This window comes from Pezoporus occidentalis, unplaced genomic scaffold (assembly GCF_034315485.1).
Source record: "Pezoporus occidentalis ecotype Australia unplaced genomic scaffold, CSIRO_AGI_Poc_V1 ctg4, whole genome shotgun sequence".
Lineage (NCBI taxonomy): Eukaryota > Metazoa > Chordata > Aves > Psittaciformes > Psittacidae > Pezoporus > Pezoporus occidentalis.
In genome coordinates this window covers 3,323,959-3,342,517 of record NW_026915724.1, presented here as the reverse complement: position 1 = coordinate 3,342,517, position 18,559 = coordinate 3,323,959, and the positions used below count along the sequence as shown (strand labels likewise).

Here is an 18,559-nt window from a genome sequence, read left to right as displayed (position 1 = left end):
ATTTTTAAACCAAATCAACTAATACATTGTTCATTAGGTTTTGGAAGAGGTTGTATAAAGGGGTTCTGTAAAGATGAAATAAACTTAATTGCATTTCCTTAAGGAGATAAAGACACAAAGAAAGTATTTGTACTCTTTTCACAGCAAACATATAGCAACTTTCAGTCCTTTTAAGTTTCTTGGTGCAAAAGGACTCTGGTTTATTAATTTATTTCCACAATCTTTCATTGTTAATATGCAATGGTTTTACTGCAAAGGAAAACTAAATTAAATGGAATAACGGAACAGACGGGTGATTTTACATGTCATGTTTGCTGCAATAGCCAATCATGCAAGATAAGCTGGGGAAAAAAAACCACCTTATCCTTATTTTCCCTCTGATTAAAACAGGTCCTTATAATTAAATTAATAGAAAATTAGAGATAAATTTTAACATAGCAATGTAAGAGATGAATGTTTAACTTTGTTTAATAGCAAAGCCAACAACATTTGATCCAGTGAGCATGTATAATAAATATTAAATTAATTTCTTACCCCTATTTTTCAAAGAATATTTTCACTCCAACCTGTCTACTAATCTGCTTAGTACTGTAATTTTGGAGCCTTTATTTTGCACAGAGTACAGAAAAAAGGGCTTTCATCTAACAAATCATGAAAAATAATGCAAATACCTAAAAATGTTATAACCTGCATTTTGTTCCTGCAACATTCAGAAATGATGGAATAATTACGCTTCTGCCAAAGTTGGTTCCTTCAGCCCAATTCAGAGTTTGTGTTTTATCTACAGTAACATTTATTCTCCCTTACAGATAAAGTCGAGTCAGAACAGGACTAAATAGTTTGCAAGTGAGCTTAAGCAGATAAAGCAGTGGTGCCAAAGGACAGCAGCATATAACATTAGGATCCCAGGTAACATACCTATCCAACATTATTAGCAATACATTTAGAAGCTAGGTTTTAACCATGCAGCCTTTTGGGATATCAAAATAACAGCTAAAATCAGGCAGAAAGCTTAACTGAACAAACTAAAATGCATGTCTTGAAAATCTTTCCTAAATTACTTTCATATTCTAGAGGAAAAGAGACATGCTGTAAATGCTGAAATGATAAACCATTAAAACAGTATAGCAATGATATGTAATTTTAGAGAAAGGATCATTCATGTCTATACTACTGTATATGCAGGTCAATGTTTAGGTAAAATATGTCTTCCAAATCTGTGGCTTAGAACAAATAAAGACACTGAAGACTTGCAACCAGCTGAAGCCTCCCACATCTTCTGCATTACACAGAAGCAGAATTACCTCTTTCTCTGCCTCTCCCCACCCCAAGTTATGGAGAGTTTCATCACTGAATCCAATAGAAATATGCTGCCTGCTCTTAAATGACATAATCCTAAATAGCCAGGATGGTTTGTTTCCCTTCAACATTCCTTTACAACAACCTCTGACTGCACTTTTCTATTTTATTACACTGCTCTTCATCCTAGGGGTAGCAGAACTGGTGGAAATAAAGGAATTTTGTGCTCTTCACCTCAAGCATCATTGGTCCAAGTGCATCCTTGTCGATGACACTCTGACCCGTAGATGATACATCTGCTTTTTGCACTTCATCTTCATTAGCTGCTGCTGCTTTTTCTGCAATAAAGAAAACTGTGTTAAATGACAGAGAAGTGCTAAGTGATACAAAAGAGCCCACAGAGCACTGAGAATAGGTATGAAATGGTTACAGTGCATCAATTCCGAAAATGAGATTAGTCTCCCATAATGACTCAACAGAAGCATAACTAGTATATTTGCCTCTTAGTTTTGAAGTTTCATGACACAAATGATTCCTGCTGTTTCTATGATAGACATTTTACTAAACTACAAACCATATCACTGGGCAAAGACAAGGGCTCCTTATGAAGGTGTGATGAGTAAAAGGCAGGATCAAGGTGTATTAAAAGGCTGATCTACAAGAGCATGCAAAGCTCACAGCTGAACAACTTTTCCACAATTGCTATATATAGAAGGGAATTGCTATATATAGAAGGGATTGCAGACATATATATATTGCAGACTATATATAGAAGGGAATTGCTATATATAGAAGGGATTGCAGACATAAGTCTGCAATCTACTGTTTCAGTACTGAGAAACAGCAGCCTCCTTTCTATTCCCATGCCTCCACCCACATTTTTACTATCACATAATTTTCATACTGCCTTATTGACAATATGTTATTAAAACTACATACAATTTCAAGTGCTGTATTTGAAAATTACAGGCAAGAAAATAATGATTTAAGGTTTCTGGAACATAATGCCATATACTGCAATATGTTATATACAGAGAAACACATCATGCCCCACTCCAAGTGTAACCAATAGTCATATACACTGGAACTTTCAAATCAAAAGAGTTTATAGTTCCTATAAAGTAATGGATTGTATTAATTTTTCTATTTCAAGCATGATATTGGCTTTAAGAGAGAAATAATAAAAATAACAAATCACTACACAAAATACATATTCTACATTGTGACTTAATGTTGCTAGTTCTATATTTAAAAGTCTTTTTTCAAGCAATTATGTAAAAGCTAGTGCTATATTACAATCTAGGATATTACAAATAATCAAAGATATTTTTAATAGTATGCATTAGATTATTTTAATAAACATGAAAGCATGCTGAAATTATGATAACAGGAATTTCTGCCTTCTACAACAATAAACCAGAAGATTCACTGTACGAATTACTGAAAGTACCATGTGCAGATGGAGTAAAGGACCTTTGGAAAATAAGCCTCAGTGAAAATTAAAGCATCAGTCTTACAAATTGAAATGTATCCAAATGTACAGTATTTTCTACTATCTGTAGATCTGCATTACTGCAGCCAAAGTTCCTCTGAACAATTTCCTTGGCAGAGGTTATAAGGTCAGTGTGAATATACGCTGCTTAGACATACAATAAAGGAACTGCTTCTGAGAACCCCTGTGAGTTCTTCTATCAGTGCTCACCTGCTGGCAATAAGGCTTTGGTCATTTGGGCTGTCTCTTCTCAGATTTCTACTGTTTCTCATGTTCACGAATAAAGACCCACTAAAATCTTACCTGTCTTCTTAAGGTATGTTCATACACATTATAACACCATTGTGAATAATGATAAAATAAAATTGTTCTGGAGATGGACTGCTGCAACTAATGGAAAGATTTTAAATCACTTTGATTAGCATAATCTGATAGAAATAACTATTAACCTTTCCTCTGCCACTTAAGCTCACCAGGATACAAAATTAGTATTTCTGGGTTTGACTGATGACTGCAGTGGGATTTTTTAATTCCTTTTTTCTTTTTTTCTCCTCTTTTATTTCTTCTTCTTTTGGCAAAAAGCAGAGATTAGGTGTAACAGAGAAAAACTGAACAATCCTTCCCATACTACAATATAGCAGAAGTGGCACCATATGATGATGGGATTCTGAAAACATGTTCTAAAAATTGTGAAAGAATTCTAAAAGATGCTAAAAATAGGGTTGAGCTTTTAATAAAGTCAGTGATGATATTGTTTCCCATCTGTTCCTGGTAGCATAAAGTGATCTCTGGTTTCACACTGCAAAATATTATAATGGGTACAGATACCAGTTTCCTGCTTTCATTCCCTTACTGCCTCAGCCATTGATACCATCTTGAGTATCAGAGAACATGTGATTATTCTCTGTGTGCTAGAAATGGAGGGGCAGCAGATATTGTCCAGCAATGGCGTGCAAGCACATTCATTACAGTGTTCCTTCATTTCACAAAGACTACTTTTACTGACTATTTTTAACCTAACACAAAACATTTGCTGAAGATTTTTTTTACTCTTAAAACCAGGAGTTCATACAAACCACCCATAACATATCTATCAGAACAACTGTTCTCATTCATGCACACATCTGAGGTTTTATACAGAGAAAAAGTTTTCAATTACTATGATGGCAATCAACACAGAAGCTGCAATAGTGAGTAAGACCAAGGACCTCTCAAGCCTCAAGTCTCACATACAGTCCCTGACAGCAGCTTGGAAATGGTTCCCTGTTTCTCCATTTCAACCCTTTGATCCACAACTGCTCCTGTTCCATTATCACAACCATTCAACCTCTCCATTCTCTTTTCCCTTAGACATGCCTTTCCTCAGAGGGCCCAACACCTTTCTGGGATCAATAAACGCAGTACTTGCTCAAGAAAAGGGTGTTATGAATGGAGAAAATATGAAAATACTATTTAGACACAAACGTTGTTTACCTGCCTCTCCCAGTGATGGTGACAACGTACACTACACTACTCATGACATCCGGCTAGGCATTCTGAAATACTAATAAATCACTAGTGCTTCAAAATGATGGACTTCATAATGGGATCTGTAACTTAATTGTATAAGAAGTTAAGTGTCTGGAGAGCTTAGAAGAGCCTACATATTCAGGCCACAGGTCCCTATACATTTATTTTAGTGGCACTGTATAGGAAACCAATGGCCTCAGACAACCTCTGAGTAGGACCATCAGTAGTTTCTGTTGATGTTATAAACTGTACCTACTGATAATGTTCAACTACAGAATAAATTATCCATTTTTGACAGAACCACAAAGCCACTTGTGAAGACTCTATCAGCACATACAGGAAAAGTAAGTGCAAACCCTGTCAGCAGTGTCATCCTGACAGCCAGGCATGGGGAACGTCTTGAAATGCAAATCTTTTCTTCAGCAATGCAGCACATAGGACTAATTGAGGACAAAAATTTATTGCAGGAACGTTGGAAAAGAAACAACTGATACACGAATTTCTAGTGCCGACAACACTCACACATTTCTCACAAGTCAGTATTTTTTGTTTTTCTTAACAGTTCCAGCTTCTGGTGTTAAGAACTGGTGCAAAAACGTAAAGTTTACTTTTCCTTTTTTTTACTTCTCCTTTTTTTAGGTTCACTGGGGGCCGTACAAACAAATCAAAAGCACAGAGAGTTTATTATTTCTACACTAGAGTAATGATTTTTGAATGCTAGGGGTTAGGAAAATAACTGCAGAGGCCCAATCTTGCAAAGCCTCTCAGAGGCCTTTTTTCCAGCCCCATGGGAATTGCTGGTATTACCCTGTGACTAACCACAGCCGCTAGACTTTTCCAATGCAGCCACTAACAGGAGAGGGAGAGCCGGTTCCCTGATCTCACCTTTCAGTGATGCTGCCTCTTAGAACAGCGATGCCCCTGTTCAAATGTAAAGCACTGGGAAATTGCTACCAGGCATCCTACAGGCACAGTGGCTAAAGCAGAGCAGAGGTTTAGCATGGAAAAAGAAATACAGCCTTGTGCCAGCAGAGGAAGTGAGCAGGGTGGAAAGGGGCTTCCCGTGGCTTCACCTCCACACAGGGAATTCTCTGCTGGAGAAGGAGCATTATATTAGAAACTGGTCCCATCCTTATGAATATCGCTACCAGGGATTAAGTGTATTTTATCTAAATTACAGCGGAACAAACTTCACACACATGAAATAATTATTAGCTCTGCTCAATTAAGAGTTTAGCCTAGAGAGAGAAAAAAAAATTCAAATAGAATAGAAGTACTCCTGAGAGACACACTACAAAGGATATATACATCCAATTATGTAGCATTTTAGTGATGTACGTAATTTAAACTGTGGATACGTTTATAACCGCATCAGAAGTAATACTAAAATACTTCTTAATATTTTCAATTGAGCATCTTCCTAGTGTTCATAAATTGTATTTACGTTTCTATAATAATATACAGATGAAAGAAGGGAAAAAAAAAGCCCTCACAAATATTTTCTGACAAATTTATCAGTGGGAAAGCCTCGAGCTTTATTTGCAGCTCATTCCAGATTCTGAAAGCAAACCTTTGTGAAATCACATTAGTTTAACAGAAATCCGTAAGTCAGAGAAGAGAAGCCAAAAGCAATAGTTTGAAGTCTCCTGCTACATTTTAACTTAGGAGGCCTTCTTGGTTTTCCATCCTCCCAACTCAAGCTATGTCAGTTCTCCGGATTTCTGACAGCAGCCTCAGAAGGTGCTACTGATGGGCATCGCCTTCTCTTGGTTGTGTTTCAAATCCTCCCTTCCTACAGGTGGGAAGGCAGGACCAGTTGAACCACCCCAAAAGTTTTCTTTATATTCAAGCTCTACTCCAACTTCCTTTGAAACCAGGTACAGAACTATTTCCCCCTTGATGCTCTCTGTAAAACCAAAATGTATTTTCAAAGTAAAGAACGAAACTGTAGCCTCTGTTGGGATTGCAAAAAGATGAGGCATAATCTAAAAGAGAAAATTTACATCAAGACACATTTAGTTTAGTTCTTCTCAGAAAAAGAGGAGCAAAAAAGAGATTCTGGCAAAACCCTGGACAGGGCTCTGCAAATTGCTGAGGAAAGAGATCAAGAGAAGAAAAAAAAACAACTGTAACAGGCAGAATGAAATTTATGATCCAATACTGTTTAAACAGGTTTTCTCAGGTGCCACATATAATTATTGTTCTTCATAAATTTCTGAAATTGCTACTGAAATGCCACATCCATCTCAAATCATATACCCTCATTTATATAATAATAGGTAAAAGCATGAGTTTTATTATAAGGGATACTAGAAAACTCAACTCTGCACATTAGAAAAATCACATGAATCAAGAAAAAATCCTTGTAACAGTAACTGCAACATCACTTGAAAGTGATTGTAAACGCTGTATGTTTAAACATGCAATGAAATTTTACACTGCAACTGCCTTGAAAACAACTTATCTTCTTTCTTTTGCATGCATTACTTTTGTCTTGCCTCATTCATATTTGTAATTTTATCCTGTGTGATACTTCTGATCTCTCCTGAATTGCCATGCAAAAATAAAATCCAAGCAAACAGCTAAGGAAGCAGTAAAAGCATGTAACTGGCCAAAGATAAGGGTACAGTATAAAAAACTAATGTTAACATATAATAGAAAGTATACTTAGCAAACTGCTGAATTTTAGTTGCCATTACAGTTTTAGATATTTGATGTAATAGCATTTGAAATATTAGATTTAATAACATTTGTGTATGACTATTGCTAAGTAATAATATTGACTAATGATATTGCTAAGTCGTGATATTTCAAGGCCAAGTTGGAAAGGGCTTTGAGTAACCTAGTCTAGTGGAAGGTATTCCTGCCCATGGCAAGGGCTTGAAACTAGATGTTTAGGGTCCCTTCCAACAGAAACCATTGTGGTAACGTACAGGAGGCTTCTAACATGAGTAAGGCTATACAAGAACTACCTTCAGAGGTATCAACTTGAATAAAACCACCTCTAATCCCCTCCAATTCCCCCCCCCCCCCAAAAAAAAAAAAACAACAACAAACGCACACTTGTGTTTGGTAACATGAGTAGTTTTGGATCACTACACATAATGAAGCAAAGCAGTGAAGAACGTGTAAGTTATTTTGATACTGGTCAACCACAGACACGGAAAGCAGCTCTGCCTTGGAGCTGTGCAATTCCAAGCACTATGATCCATGGCTCATATGGAATTTGATACCCACATTCACGTTCCTTACCCAGTTCCCACTGACTTGACGCAAGTTGTTTTCATTCCCTGAAAGCAAGTAATTTTTCAAAAGACCAGTGCCTAAGAAACAGTAACTATTTCAGCAATCAATTTTAAGACCAGATTATCCCATCCCTGTGAGTAAAGTTAGCTACTATTTTAGGGAAGTGATTATGTAGTGAGGTTGCTCTTTCATCATACAGCATGCATCTGTCCAGAGCAAAGAAGCTATTAAACTCTTGAATACAGTTTTTTCCCTCCAGAAACTACAGATCAAGTCTTACAGGAAGAACTATGCAACATCTCAGGAAGGTTTTAGGAGGTAAAACAAGGGAGAATTATGCATCTGCACCGAACTAAAATTAGAAAAGCTGCCATATGGCTCTGCGAAGCCAGCAGCACGTTCTTATTCATTAGGAAGCATTCTGCTAACATAAAAACACAAGGCCTTCCTGTGCTCTCCAAATGTGTTTATCTTTTCAACATTAATGCACGATATATCATCAGGCTGCTGAAATCTCCTGCAGTGCATATTAAAAAAGCACAGCTGCACTTTTTCTCAGCACGTTTATTCACTGCGAGCAATCTAAGAGGATGGCTTTGCCTACCTCCCCGACACACAGCCCTCTTGTTAGCACAACTTGGATCACCTTCATCTGGAAAGGACCCCATGCCCACCCACCTGCTCTCCCACCCAGCCCAGCAGCACCCCATGCCTCCATTCATCACACCCACATGGTTCAGCTTCACATTTACTACTGCTGATGGAAGCACACTTAAATGGTAAATGACCCCAGGGCTTAAGCTAAAAGCCCTTGGAAAGCTGTAAGCTCAATTACTCGCTCAGGAGTAATAGCACTTAAAACGCTGAGAGTCCTTCCTTGCAAATCCTTCCTTGTGGTGTTTTCAACTTTTAATTGGCACAGCTGCTTTCCTGTCCCACACATTCTCGTCCCACCTTCCCACTATAAAGAAGCATCAGTAAGAAATAAGCTCCACAAAAAGTTTTGCACTCTCTCAAAACCATCAAATACAAGCAGCAAACTTCCAGTGGAGCTTTTCAAACTTTGAGTGATGTCTGCTCCTAGAAACTTCAGTAACAGTATCCAGTGTACAAAATTTTCATGGACACTGAAAGTAAAACAAGCACTGGAAAACCATGATGGATTTAGGAATATCAATAAACGGAAGTAATAATACATAAAATTAATACTAGTTTCATTTCTCTTAATGATTTTTACATGTCTCCATCATTCTTTTTTCTACATCACCCCATGCAACTTCTATAAGAAGTACCGTCTGAGAAATAATTGCCCCCAGCTCAGTTAAACTGGAACAAGGACAAAACAAATGAAATTCAACTCGTCAAGAATATTTAACTGCTGGACAGAAAGAAGTCTAGTATCTCTGTATGTATTTTTTTGCTAAATACTTTAATAGGCATGCTACTACCTTTTCCTTGGGTTCTTCTCTTCCCCATTCTCTTTTTGCCTGTCTTTTCTGTCACCACATGTATGATCCTTTTTTTTTCTCTCATTATTACAGAACTCAATGGTCTGTGTCTTGGAAGTGAGGAAGAAGACATGCAACAGCAATGGAAATGCCCCCTCCCTCCTCTCCTCACCCCAGGAGCCAGTTGGCTCTAAGCCCTGTGAGCTGGAGGATTTCTGTCCCCCGCTCCTGGCACATGGTTCCATTCAGAGAACTGAGGGTGAGTCTCACCCTTTATAAACACACTTAAATATCTTCTCCAGAGATTTCTATCTCTTGATTTTAACAGTGGCAACTAGAAGTGACAATGTTATTTACAAAAATAGCATTATCTGCAGAAATATCATAGAATCATAGAATCGTTAGGGTTGGAAAGGACCTTAAGATCATCTAGTTCCAACCCCCCTGCCGTGGGCAGGGACACCTTACGTTAAATCATATCACCCAAGGCCTCGTCCAACCTGGTCTTGAACACTGCCAGGGATGTACTTACTGTTCCCAGATTTGTCTATCAAATGCACTGGCAGAGATTATTCACATCTGAAATTACTTCAGAAGGTCACCAGTTTCTGGTAAATTAAGGACTGGGGAACTGAAGTAAAACCCAGAATTACAACACACTTGCTTCTATTTAACTGAAGAATAAAGTGTCCTGTCTGGGACCCCAAGTCCTCAATGGTGTGATCCATCCCCAGCACACAATAAGAATACAAAACACCACATCCAGTAAAATAATTTTCCTGTTGAGATGACTGATAAATAAAAATACTAGAAATAAAGGTGCAAAAGGACAACTGTCATCCTACCATTCCAGTGGAATCTTAAGTGAGTCTAAAAGAAGCCCTGGATCCAGAACCTATTTCTCACCCCATCCCTCATTTTAAACTGTGAGGATATGTTAAACTACCACATTGTGAGTGGAAAGTTATTTTTCATCTCTTGAATGTAGAATTAAGCTTCCATTACAAACCTGAACTGCTGGACATGCTGCAACATTGACCTTTTCCACTAAGGTTTTAAAAAAAGTGGAAAAGAATCTAACTGGGTGTAGTTTTCCTCCTGTAGAATTTTTAGACAGGTCTTAACTTATTAAAATATTTGAGTACATTCAATATACACTTTTATATAAAACAAAAGGGTGTGCTTAACATGCAAGTTGACAAATTGAATGTGTGTGTATATATTGATGTTTTTAAGCTATATTCTTTCCCTTTTCTCCAAAAAGACCATATCTTTCCAGTTATAATGATTGACTAGAGAAAGAGCATAAATAAATTCCTCAAAGGTGCTACCTGCCCAGGAGACTTCCTTAGCAAAAGGCCAAAATCCAGGATGGTGCTGAGAATTTGTAATTTTCATTGGTTTAAATGTTTTTTTTAAATGCTGGGGGGTCAGTTTTTTTTTTTTTTTTTTTTTTTTTTTTTTCCCACTTATGTTTCCTAGGAATGCGTAGCAACCAGTATAATCTCCAATCTCTGACTGGTTGAGGTGTAATTTAGACTATTTTATAACTGCCTAAAATATAGTACTTAGACAACAAAGGAATACACATGGCAGATTAAACACATTGCCTATCCCTACTGGTGCCTTACCCCAAAATACCCCCAACTTTATCAGTCACTTACTATTCTATTCTGAAATCAGATAAGCAGATTCAAACATATGTATCTGTAGCTGTATACACAAACATATATCCACAAAACACTTTTACCTCTGTTGGTATTTAGATGACTTCAAAACACTCATGTAAACTACTCAGCTGTACCTGATTAACAAACACCATGCATCCATCAGCACTGACTTAAAATGTGGCACGTTAATATGGCAGAATTTCTAATAAAAGAACCAAGCTAACTGACCTCTCCACTGAAACATTAGACACAAATATTTGGCATCATTCAGTTTAGAAAAGTAATTATTTTCTTTGGTATGTACTGAATTAGGACAGAAAATCTGACTGTATTTTTTGGCATTTACAATTTTATAAGTGTTAGATATTTACTCAGTGAGTAACCTCATCTTGTTTTGATAATTCATCTCTAAAAACATTATTAATGTTTTCAAAGACAAGAAATATGGCAGGATCTGATAAGTTTTTTCAAAGCAGGGCTCCATTGCTATCTTAGAAACAATATATTGCTTTCACGAAAGTTAACAGCTCTCCAGTTGGTTCTTTGACGCGCAAAAACACAGGCAAGATTTTGAAAATAAAGATACAAGGGTTAACACTCTTTAGACTAGAATCTGCAGATGCAATTGCCAAGTTAATTAAACTTATAGGTTTCCAAAACTTAGGCCAAAATAACATACTGGAAAGGAATATTAATCTAGACAGACTCCGTTTCTTGAAGCCTTACTCTTACATACTCAACCGTTAAAAGGAAACAGATGACTCCCTTTCTTCGAATGCCACATCGCCGTGATTACAAAATCTCTTATTTATTTTAGGATGAAGATAAATCTTTCTGACACATCAACATCAAAGATCTTTCTGCTTTTATAAGTTGCCATCAACAACTGCAAAAGTTTTCAAGAGATCTAATATGGCATATCAACAAGAAATATGATGGATCATGGGCTACCCATGAGCCCAGGAAAGAAAGTTTCCATAATAAAGCGTAGGCCAAATTGGAGCACAGATGATTGAAGACAGCTAAGGAAGAACAGAACAAGTTTAATTTAATGTGCCCATGCTAACATGTCTAACAGGGCTCCTACAGCTTCTAATATTCCAGGTTATAGCAGATCTTCTATAAAAAAGCTCTAAATCATTAAGGACAAGTAAAGTTTTCTTCCTATAATAACCCAGTGTTCAGAAATAGAAGCTGAAGCCCCTCTTCTTGCTTGTCTAACCCACCATCACAGGCCACAGCAAACATTTAAGTCAATTTAGAAACAGAAATGTTCCTATTACTGCAAGGAAACCTGAAGGAAAAACAAAAGCTTCCTAAAAGAATCTGTTTACTACTTCCCAACAGTAACTATTCTATGATTCTATAATTCCTACTTAAAGGAATGTTTTAATCCAAATCCTTTGTGAAACAGTGTTTCAGATTCATTTCATATATTTCAGCAGTGGCTACCTTATTTTAGGTACACGGCTCTTGGAAGGATGGTAATGACTACTAACACCTATCATTTAAGATATTCTCTAAAATTAAAAGATCTCTTTTTAGTGCCCCAGAAAAGCTTGGCTTATCTTGTTGCTAAGATTTACATCCAGACAAAGTCACTTACCTCAATTACATTAATTTGTTCTGTCACATCTTAAAATGCCTACTAATGGAACGATAGGTACAAATAGGCTCCCTTCAATAGACTGAACCATACTTACAACATAATTATTTAAGCATTACCATTTCTTGTTCTCTATTTCAGAGTCATGAAGTTGGGATCAGCACCTAGTCTTAAACAAGTCAGTATTATTCATAAACAGAAAAATAATTAAACCCAAACAGCACTGCTTTCTCTATTTTCTCAGTTCTCCTGAGAAGAAAATTTGACCTGCCCTAAAAACAGTTCCCTTAACCATGGATGACAAGCAGCTCACTGGAAAGGATGCTCCATGTCCCCTTGGCACAAAAGCTGGTAATGCAGGTCTGCAGTCAAGCCCATTCATCAGATCAGATAATTCATAAGTTTCTCAAGTCTGCAATTTACTTATTTGCTTGCAAAAAGGAACATGGATGCCTGCTTCTCACTTCATCCATTAAAGCAGTAACAGATGAGACCTTTTAAATAACAGTTATTTCCACAGGATTATGGGCCCACTTGAGCCTAAACATTTAAAGATACAGGGATTTGAGCTAAGGAGCTAAATTCTATGCCATTTGTCGATCTGGGAAAAGTCCTTATTTTAAAAAACCACCACCACCACCACCACCACCACCACCACCCCCCCCCCCAAAAAAAAATCAAACCAACAAAAAACCAAAAAAACAACCCAAGAACAACTACCCTCCATCCCTCAAGCAAACAAAAAACACAAAAGAAACTACCCCCCCCACCTTTGGAAAGGGTTTGAGCTGTTAACGTAAAGGATATATACCCCTTGTCTGAGCTTCTAAGAACAAATGACAACTCCCAGGATCATTACAGAGCTCGGGGAAAGGAAGAAGATTCTTGCACCGTAACTCACTATGACCCTGAGAAAACCAATATCCTCCCTCAGTTATATTTAATAAAGGTTTTATGGACTGGGTTCTCTGCCTGTATCACTGCCACAAAAAAGCAAACAAACAAAAAAGCTTACTGAGCATATTTACATTTTAGATTGCTAATTGCAAACACATAATTATAATTTGAACATTAAGTACAATGGCCTGACAAGCTGTATTACAATGTTCAGTTCAAATCAGCATCTCTAGCAGCTACACAGATGGAGCCTCAACTTTCAAGCTTAACAGTAATCACAATAAACCTTGATATCAATCAGTGTAACACTCAACGACTCATCAGTAAGTTTTGTCACATACCCTAGAACTATTTAATGATTTCTTACTGCAGCACTAAGAGAAATAACAATATCAGAAAGACAGCAAATTGAATAAAACTGTCACAGGTATGGTGATGCTGGTCCCAAAATTATGGCTAAAGCACACTGAAGGCAAGAGAGAGCATAACCGGGAAAGAAGTGAAAAACAAAATGTAGGACAATTATTAAAAAGGAGAGAAAACAGAAAGGGCTGGAAAATAAAGACCTTCAAGAGAAGAGGAAGAAATAGCGGAAAGCAAAGAAAATTCATTCTACGTAAAATACCATTTTTGACAGCTAGAGACATTCAAAAAAGTCAAGAGGGATACTAAGAAATAACTAAAGATAGAAAAATAAACATTCAACTATTTCCTCCTAGCTAGAGGGGAAAGGTTTTGTACAAAAGAAGGAAGACAGGAAGAATTTTATGCTATTGGCACAAAATACCTCAACATTTTTCCACCAAAAACCAAAGCAAACAAACCAAGAAAAATCTAAATGAGGATCCTCTGAGTTTTCTGATCTATGTTTAGAACTTACAACCTTGGTATCTCTTCCTCTTCTTTCTTATTTTTTTTTTTATTTCCAAGTGAATCAATTGTTATATTAAAGCACACTTCCTCTTCTATGTTGAACATAGGCCCAGACCTAATTTGACATAGAATAACCTGTCTCTGGAAGACATCTCCTTCAGAAGGATCATGGGAATTGCAGGTTGTTCCAAGTCTTTCTAGGAAATTGTGCCTCAGAAGGAAAAGTACCAGTAAAAAGCTACTGCTCTTCACGCTCACAAAGTTTAAGACGACAAAGGACTGTCTACACAGATCTCTATAACACATCCCAAAATGTTTCACCAAATGACTCCTGCATGATGCCAAGAACCTTCTCTGAGTTACAATACATATTTTGAAGGGCATTCAAATCTGTTTGGGAGGGCTGATAAAAACTACCAATGTCTTCATTAAGTTGCTTCAAATTTCAATTAACTTTCCACTAAGAATCTACACCTTACATACGAGTTGGCTTTGGCCACGGATTCCAGCTGCTAGGCTGCATCCTGCCTTCGTGTGTTAAGGAGTCTTCTGTGGTGGGCACGCTGCGTAGCTCCATTTTGCTCTGCATCAGTAAGCAAAGCAAGGTTAGTAGGGATGTGCCTTTCTGCTTCAAGATGAATAGAGCCTCAGTGAGTAGAGGTACCACACTGCTGTTTCTTCCAAAGGGGCACATGGGTATTATTTCAAATAACATGGCAATACCTGGAGCACCTCCAGTTACAGAGTATCTACTTTGAAAGATTTCTACTTTAGCAGAACTTAAATTTATGTACTTCTGACATTTGCTCAGATCTTGTGTGAGCTAAAGAATGCCTTGCTTTCAGAGGGAAGACGGAGAGCATGTGTGTCTTTAAGAGTGTGGCACACACACTAGAAGTACCCATTGTCTTGCAAAATACATACACATGTGCCAAACACTTCCAGTGATGAAAGGGAACAGAAGGCATGTATGTCTTGGCTTTCTAACCATCTGTCTGAGGACATTCAACAGTGTACAAGCAGAGCAAGTAACTGATCATTTGCCACATCACCCTTCAAACTTCAGTATATGTTTTATTCCCCATTTGTACACTGTGGGCTTTCATAAAAGAAACTGAAACATGAACAGTAATTGGTTTTTTATATCCTCAGTCATTCTACATTCAAGGACCCCTATTTCTAACTAACTTTCCATATGCAGAATCTTCGACAAAAATAACAAAATGCATGACTTAGAACAGATGCAATTATCTTGGTTCTAGTTTGAACACAGAGGAGCCTTTGATCAATACCTCTTTTAATGTGCTGTGCATCCACAGGTTTTCAGAATTCAAACATGGTATGAAAAGCATTGCACCCTATTATGAGTAAATATTATATTATCACTTTTCAGGATGCAGTCTTTAAAAAGAAAAGATAAAAGCTTTGTAACAAAAGCTAGGTTTCTTATAATAGATGATGTTATTTTGACTGAAGTATCATCACTACTCCCAGCAAATTAATTTGCTATGCCATAAATTAAGCTCCACAGAGACAGTTAAGGTAACATGAAGTCTCCTTCCTCATTTACTTGCTTTACATACTGCTGAGATTAGTACACTGCATTCACTAATCTAAAGTGCACAGCAAGCAGCACTAGTGTTCTATAGTCAGCACCTTTTACACTGCATACCTTCTAATAATAAGTGACTACAAACACAAACACTAAGACCCAAATCAGAAGCTCCCAATTCTTCTTTAGCACCTAAAATCAGTGTTTGTTATTGACCAGACACCTCTGAAGACAGAGCAGCTGGTGAGAAACACTAGGCTTGAGAGCTTAGTTCATACTGTGGAAGGCTAGATGTCAGCCCATATTTCTGTATTTTATTTTTTCCCACAATTTAGAATTCTAAATGCATTTATAATGTTTATAGTTCATAAGAGATTACACAATAAACTGCAGGAGAAAAATGTTAAAGTGTGCAATAACAGTTTTAAGTGCAACCTGAGAACAGCACACTATCTGCCAGGAGATAGCCTCCAAAATCCTAACTTGCAAGAAGAGATGTCTCCATCTTTCCTATACAAGACACAAGTATACAGACCATTCTATGATCATTAAATTTTAAAATAACAAAAACAAAATTTCAATGAAAATATTTCTGCAAAGAACAAAGAGGGAACACTTGAGATATATCCCCCAAACTATGTTAAATACAGGAGAGGATGCTCAATCCGTTATAGCTTTCCTCAACATTGGTATTACAGACCTCTTAGATTGCAACCATTCTTGCAGCAACAGAACATAAAATAAACAACCAAGCTCCACTCCCTTGCATTATTTTCTCTTTTGATGTTTTAGAAGTTATGAAAGAAAACAAAGTAAAGATCAAAGAAAAGCAAAATACAGGTAAGATGAAAACAAACAAGCAACTTTTCCCCTAACAGCTGCCCATTATTACTATTTCTGCTTGAAAAAGACCACTATCTTAACAGTTAGAAGTGAACACTTAGTTTCTTTTCAACTTTGAGCCAAAACTTGGAATCAAAGCTTAGCTTTCTGCTCTAAAACTTCAAGCTAATTAGAACTGTCAACCGTCATGACTAGAGTCAATCATCATTGACAAAGTTGAAGCCCACAGACAAGAGACACATTAAGTGACAGTCATTGCCTGAAACTCTGCAATGCCAACAGTACCAAGACAGCTGTGGGCAATAGCCCATGGCTCAGTCATTGCTGGCACACTTGGAGCCATGTTGGAAGGGGCGCCAAGGACCTTTGTGGAGACTGATCTTCTCCTCCCAGTCAAATAAAAGAACCTGCTCCGGCTCACCACTCAAACTCACAAATGCTCCTGTCAGGGTAAGGAAGGGAATGGAAACTCATGTCCAGGAGGAGGGCAGGGATGGTTGAACCAGGGATTTTCAACAGCTGCCTCATTTCCCGCAGGTTAGTCTGTAGCCTGCACATCAACATCTTTAGGACCACTCTATTACTGCTTTTATTCAAAACAAATAGTAACAAAATTGACCTAAATCTCCTAATCAGATGATGAGTAAAGAGTCTCATTAACTTTGTGGAACAAGGCTACATTTATTCTAAAACGGCAGATAGGATTTAAACCGTGATTAGGAAGCAAAAATTACAACAATCCATTAAATCCTATTAAATGCTGGTCTCACAATTTTGATTACCAGTTTGATGATTATTTTTGTCTGTTTTCTTGAAGCAGGAAAATCACAGAATCACAGAATGGTTTGGGTTGGAAAGAACCTTTAAAGATTCATTTAGTCCACTCCCCCTGTCATGTGCAGGGTTATCTTCCACTAGACCAGGTTGCTCAAAGCCTCATCCAACCTGGCCTTGAACACGTCCAATGATGAGGCATCCACAACTTCTCTGGAAAACCTGTTTGATTGCCTCACCACCCTCACAGTAAAAAATTTCTTCCAATATCCAATCAAAATTTACTCTCTTTCATCTTAAAACCCCCTTGTCCTGTCACTACAGGCCTCAGTAAAAAGTCTCTCTCGGTCTTTCATATAAGACCCTTTTGTATACTTTTGTATACTGAAAGAGCCTTCTCCTCTCCAGGCTCTCTCAATAGTTTGAGCCAAGTGTGGACACAGTTTTATGTCATAAAGGCATCCTCAGCTACTCCTCTCATAAATCATGTTAATTAGATTATAACATTGCTTCAAAAAAAATATCAGTATAGCTAAACCACCATAACTTACATGTAGATAAGGCCTAAGTCTTATCCTGCATGTTACGCTACTCTGGTAGAACAAGCAAACCCTGGGAAGTTCCACACTTGGTGAGTCTTGATGGCTAATTATCACTTTTCATCAGAGCCAAAAAAGAAACTGATGGTCTGCATTACCTAAAACCAGTTTAAATTGTTCAGTGAATCAGTAGTTCTCTGGAGGCATGCAAGTAGTAAAGTCAACACAACTGGATATTTAGCCAAGATGCTTTACAACGTACAGAGGAAGACCAAAGCCATTTTAAATGCATCAAATTCAGCTGTAGGCAGAGGAGACACCAAAGCAAAATCAGTAATAGATTTTTTTTTTGGTAAATGTTCTGTATAAATTGTTTGACTTCACAGCACAATTTCCTCTGACAATTCAGTCTTAAAATCTTATCAGGCTGAAAGTACAGAAGATAGAAATAATAATGGCATGCAGAACTCCTTCAAAAATAAGATTCAAAAATTGGCATCAACTTTAAATCTCCTGCCATCTCAAATACGATTAACATAAAAAATATAATTACAGTAAAATTGACCAACTAGAATATTTGCAACACAAAAATGAACAAACAACGCCCAAGTCTACATATGCTCGCCTGTCTTAATATCCTGATTTGCTAAGATATTTATGCACATAAGTTTAAACCTTTAAGTAGTTCCACTGATTTAACAGGGATTACTCATCTGCTGAAAGTTAGTCAGTTGCTTAAATACTTCGTGAAATATGAATCTAAATTCAGATCTGATAAATTCAAAGTAGCAGCAGCCAAAGTAACACCTCA

At 37.2% G+C, this 18,559-nt stretch overlaps 1 protein-coding gene across 10 annotated transcripts in view; it reads right to left on the bottom strand.

Annotated features, from left to right (window-relative positions):
* Nucleotides 1-18,559, bottom strand: part of NCOA2 (nuclear receptor coactivator 2) — a 194,472-nt gene that overhangs the window by 52,632 nt on the left and 123,281 nt on the right. For all 10 annotated transcript variants that reach the window (XM_062633210.1, XM_062633214.1, XM_062633215.1 and 7 more), the window contains one exon: nucleotides 1,534-1,637. In XM_062633210.1, coding sequence (XP_062489194.1) covers nucleotides 1,534-1,637 — 104 coding nt within the window. The remainder of the gene's footprint in view (nucleotides 1-1,533; nucleotides 1,638-18,559) is intronic.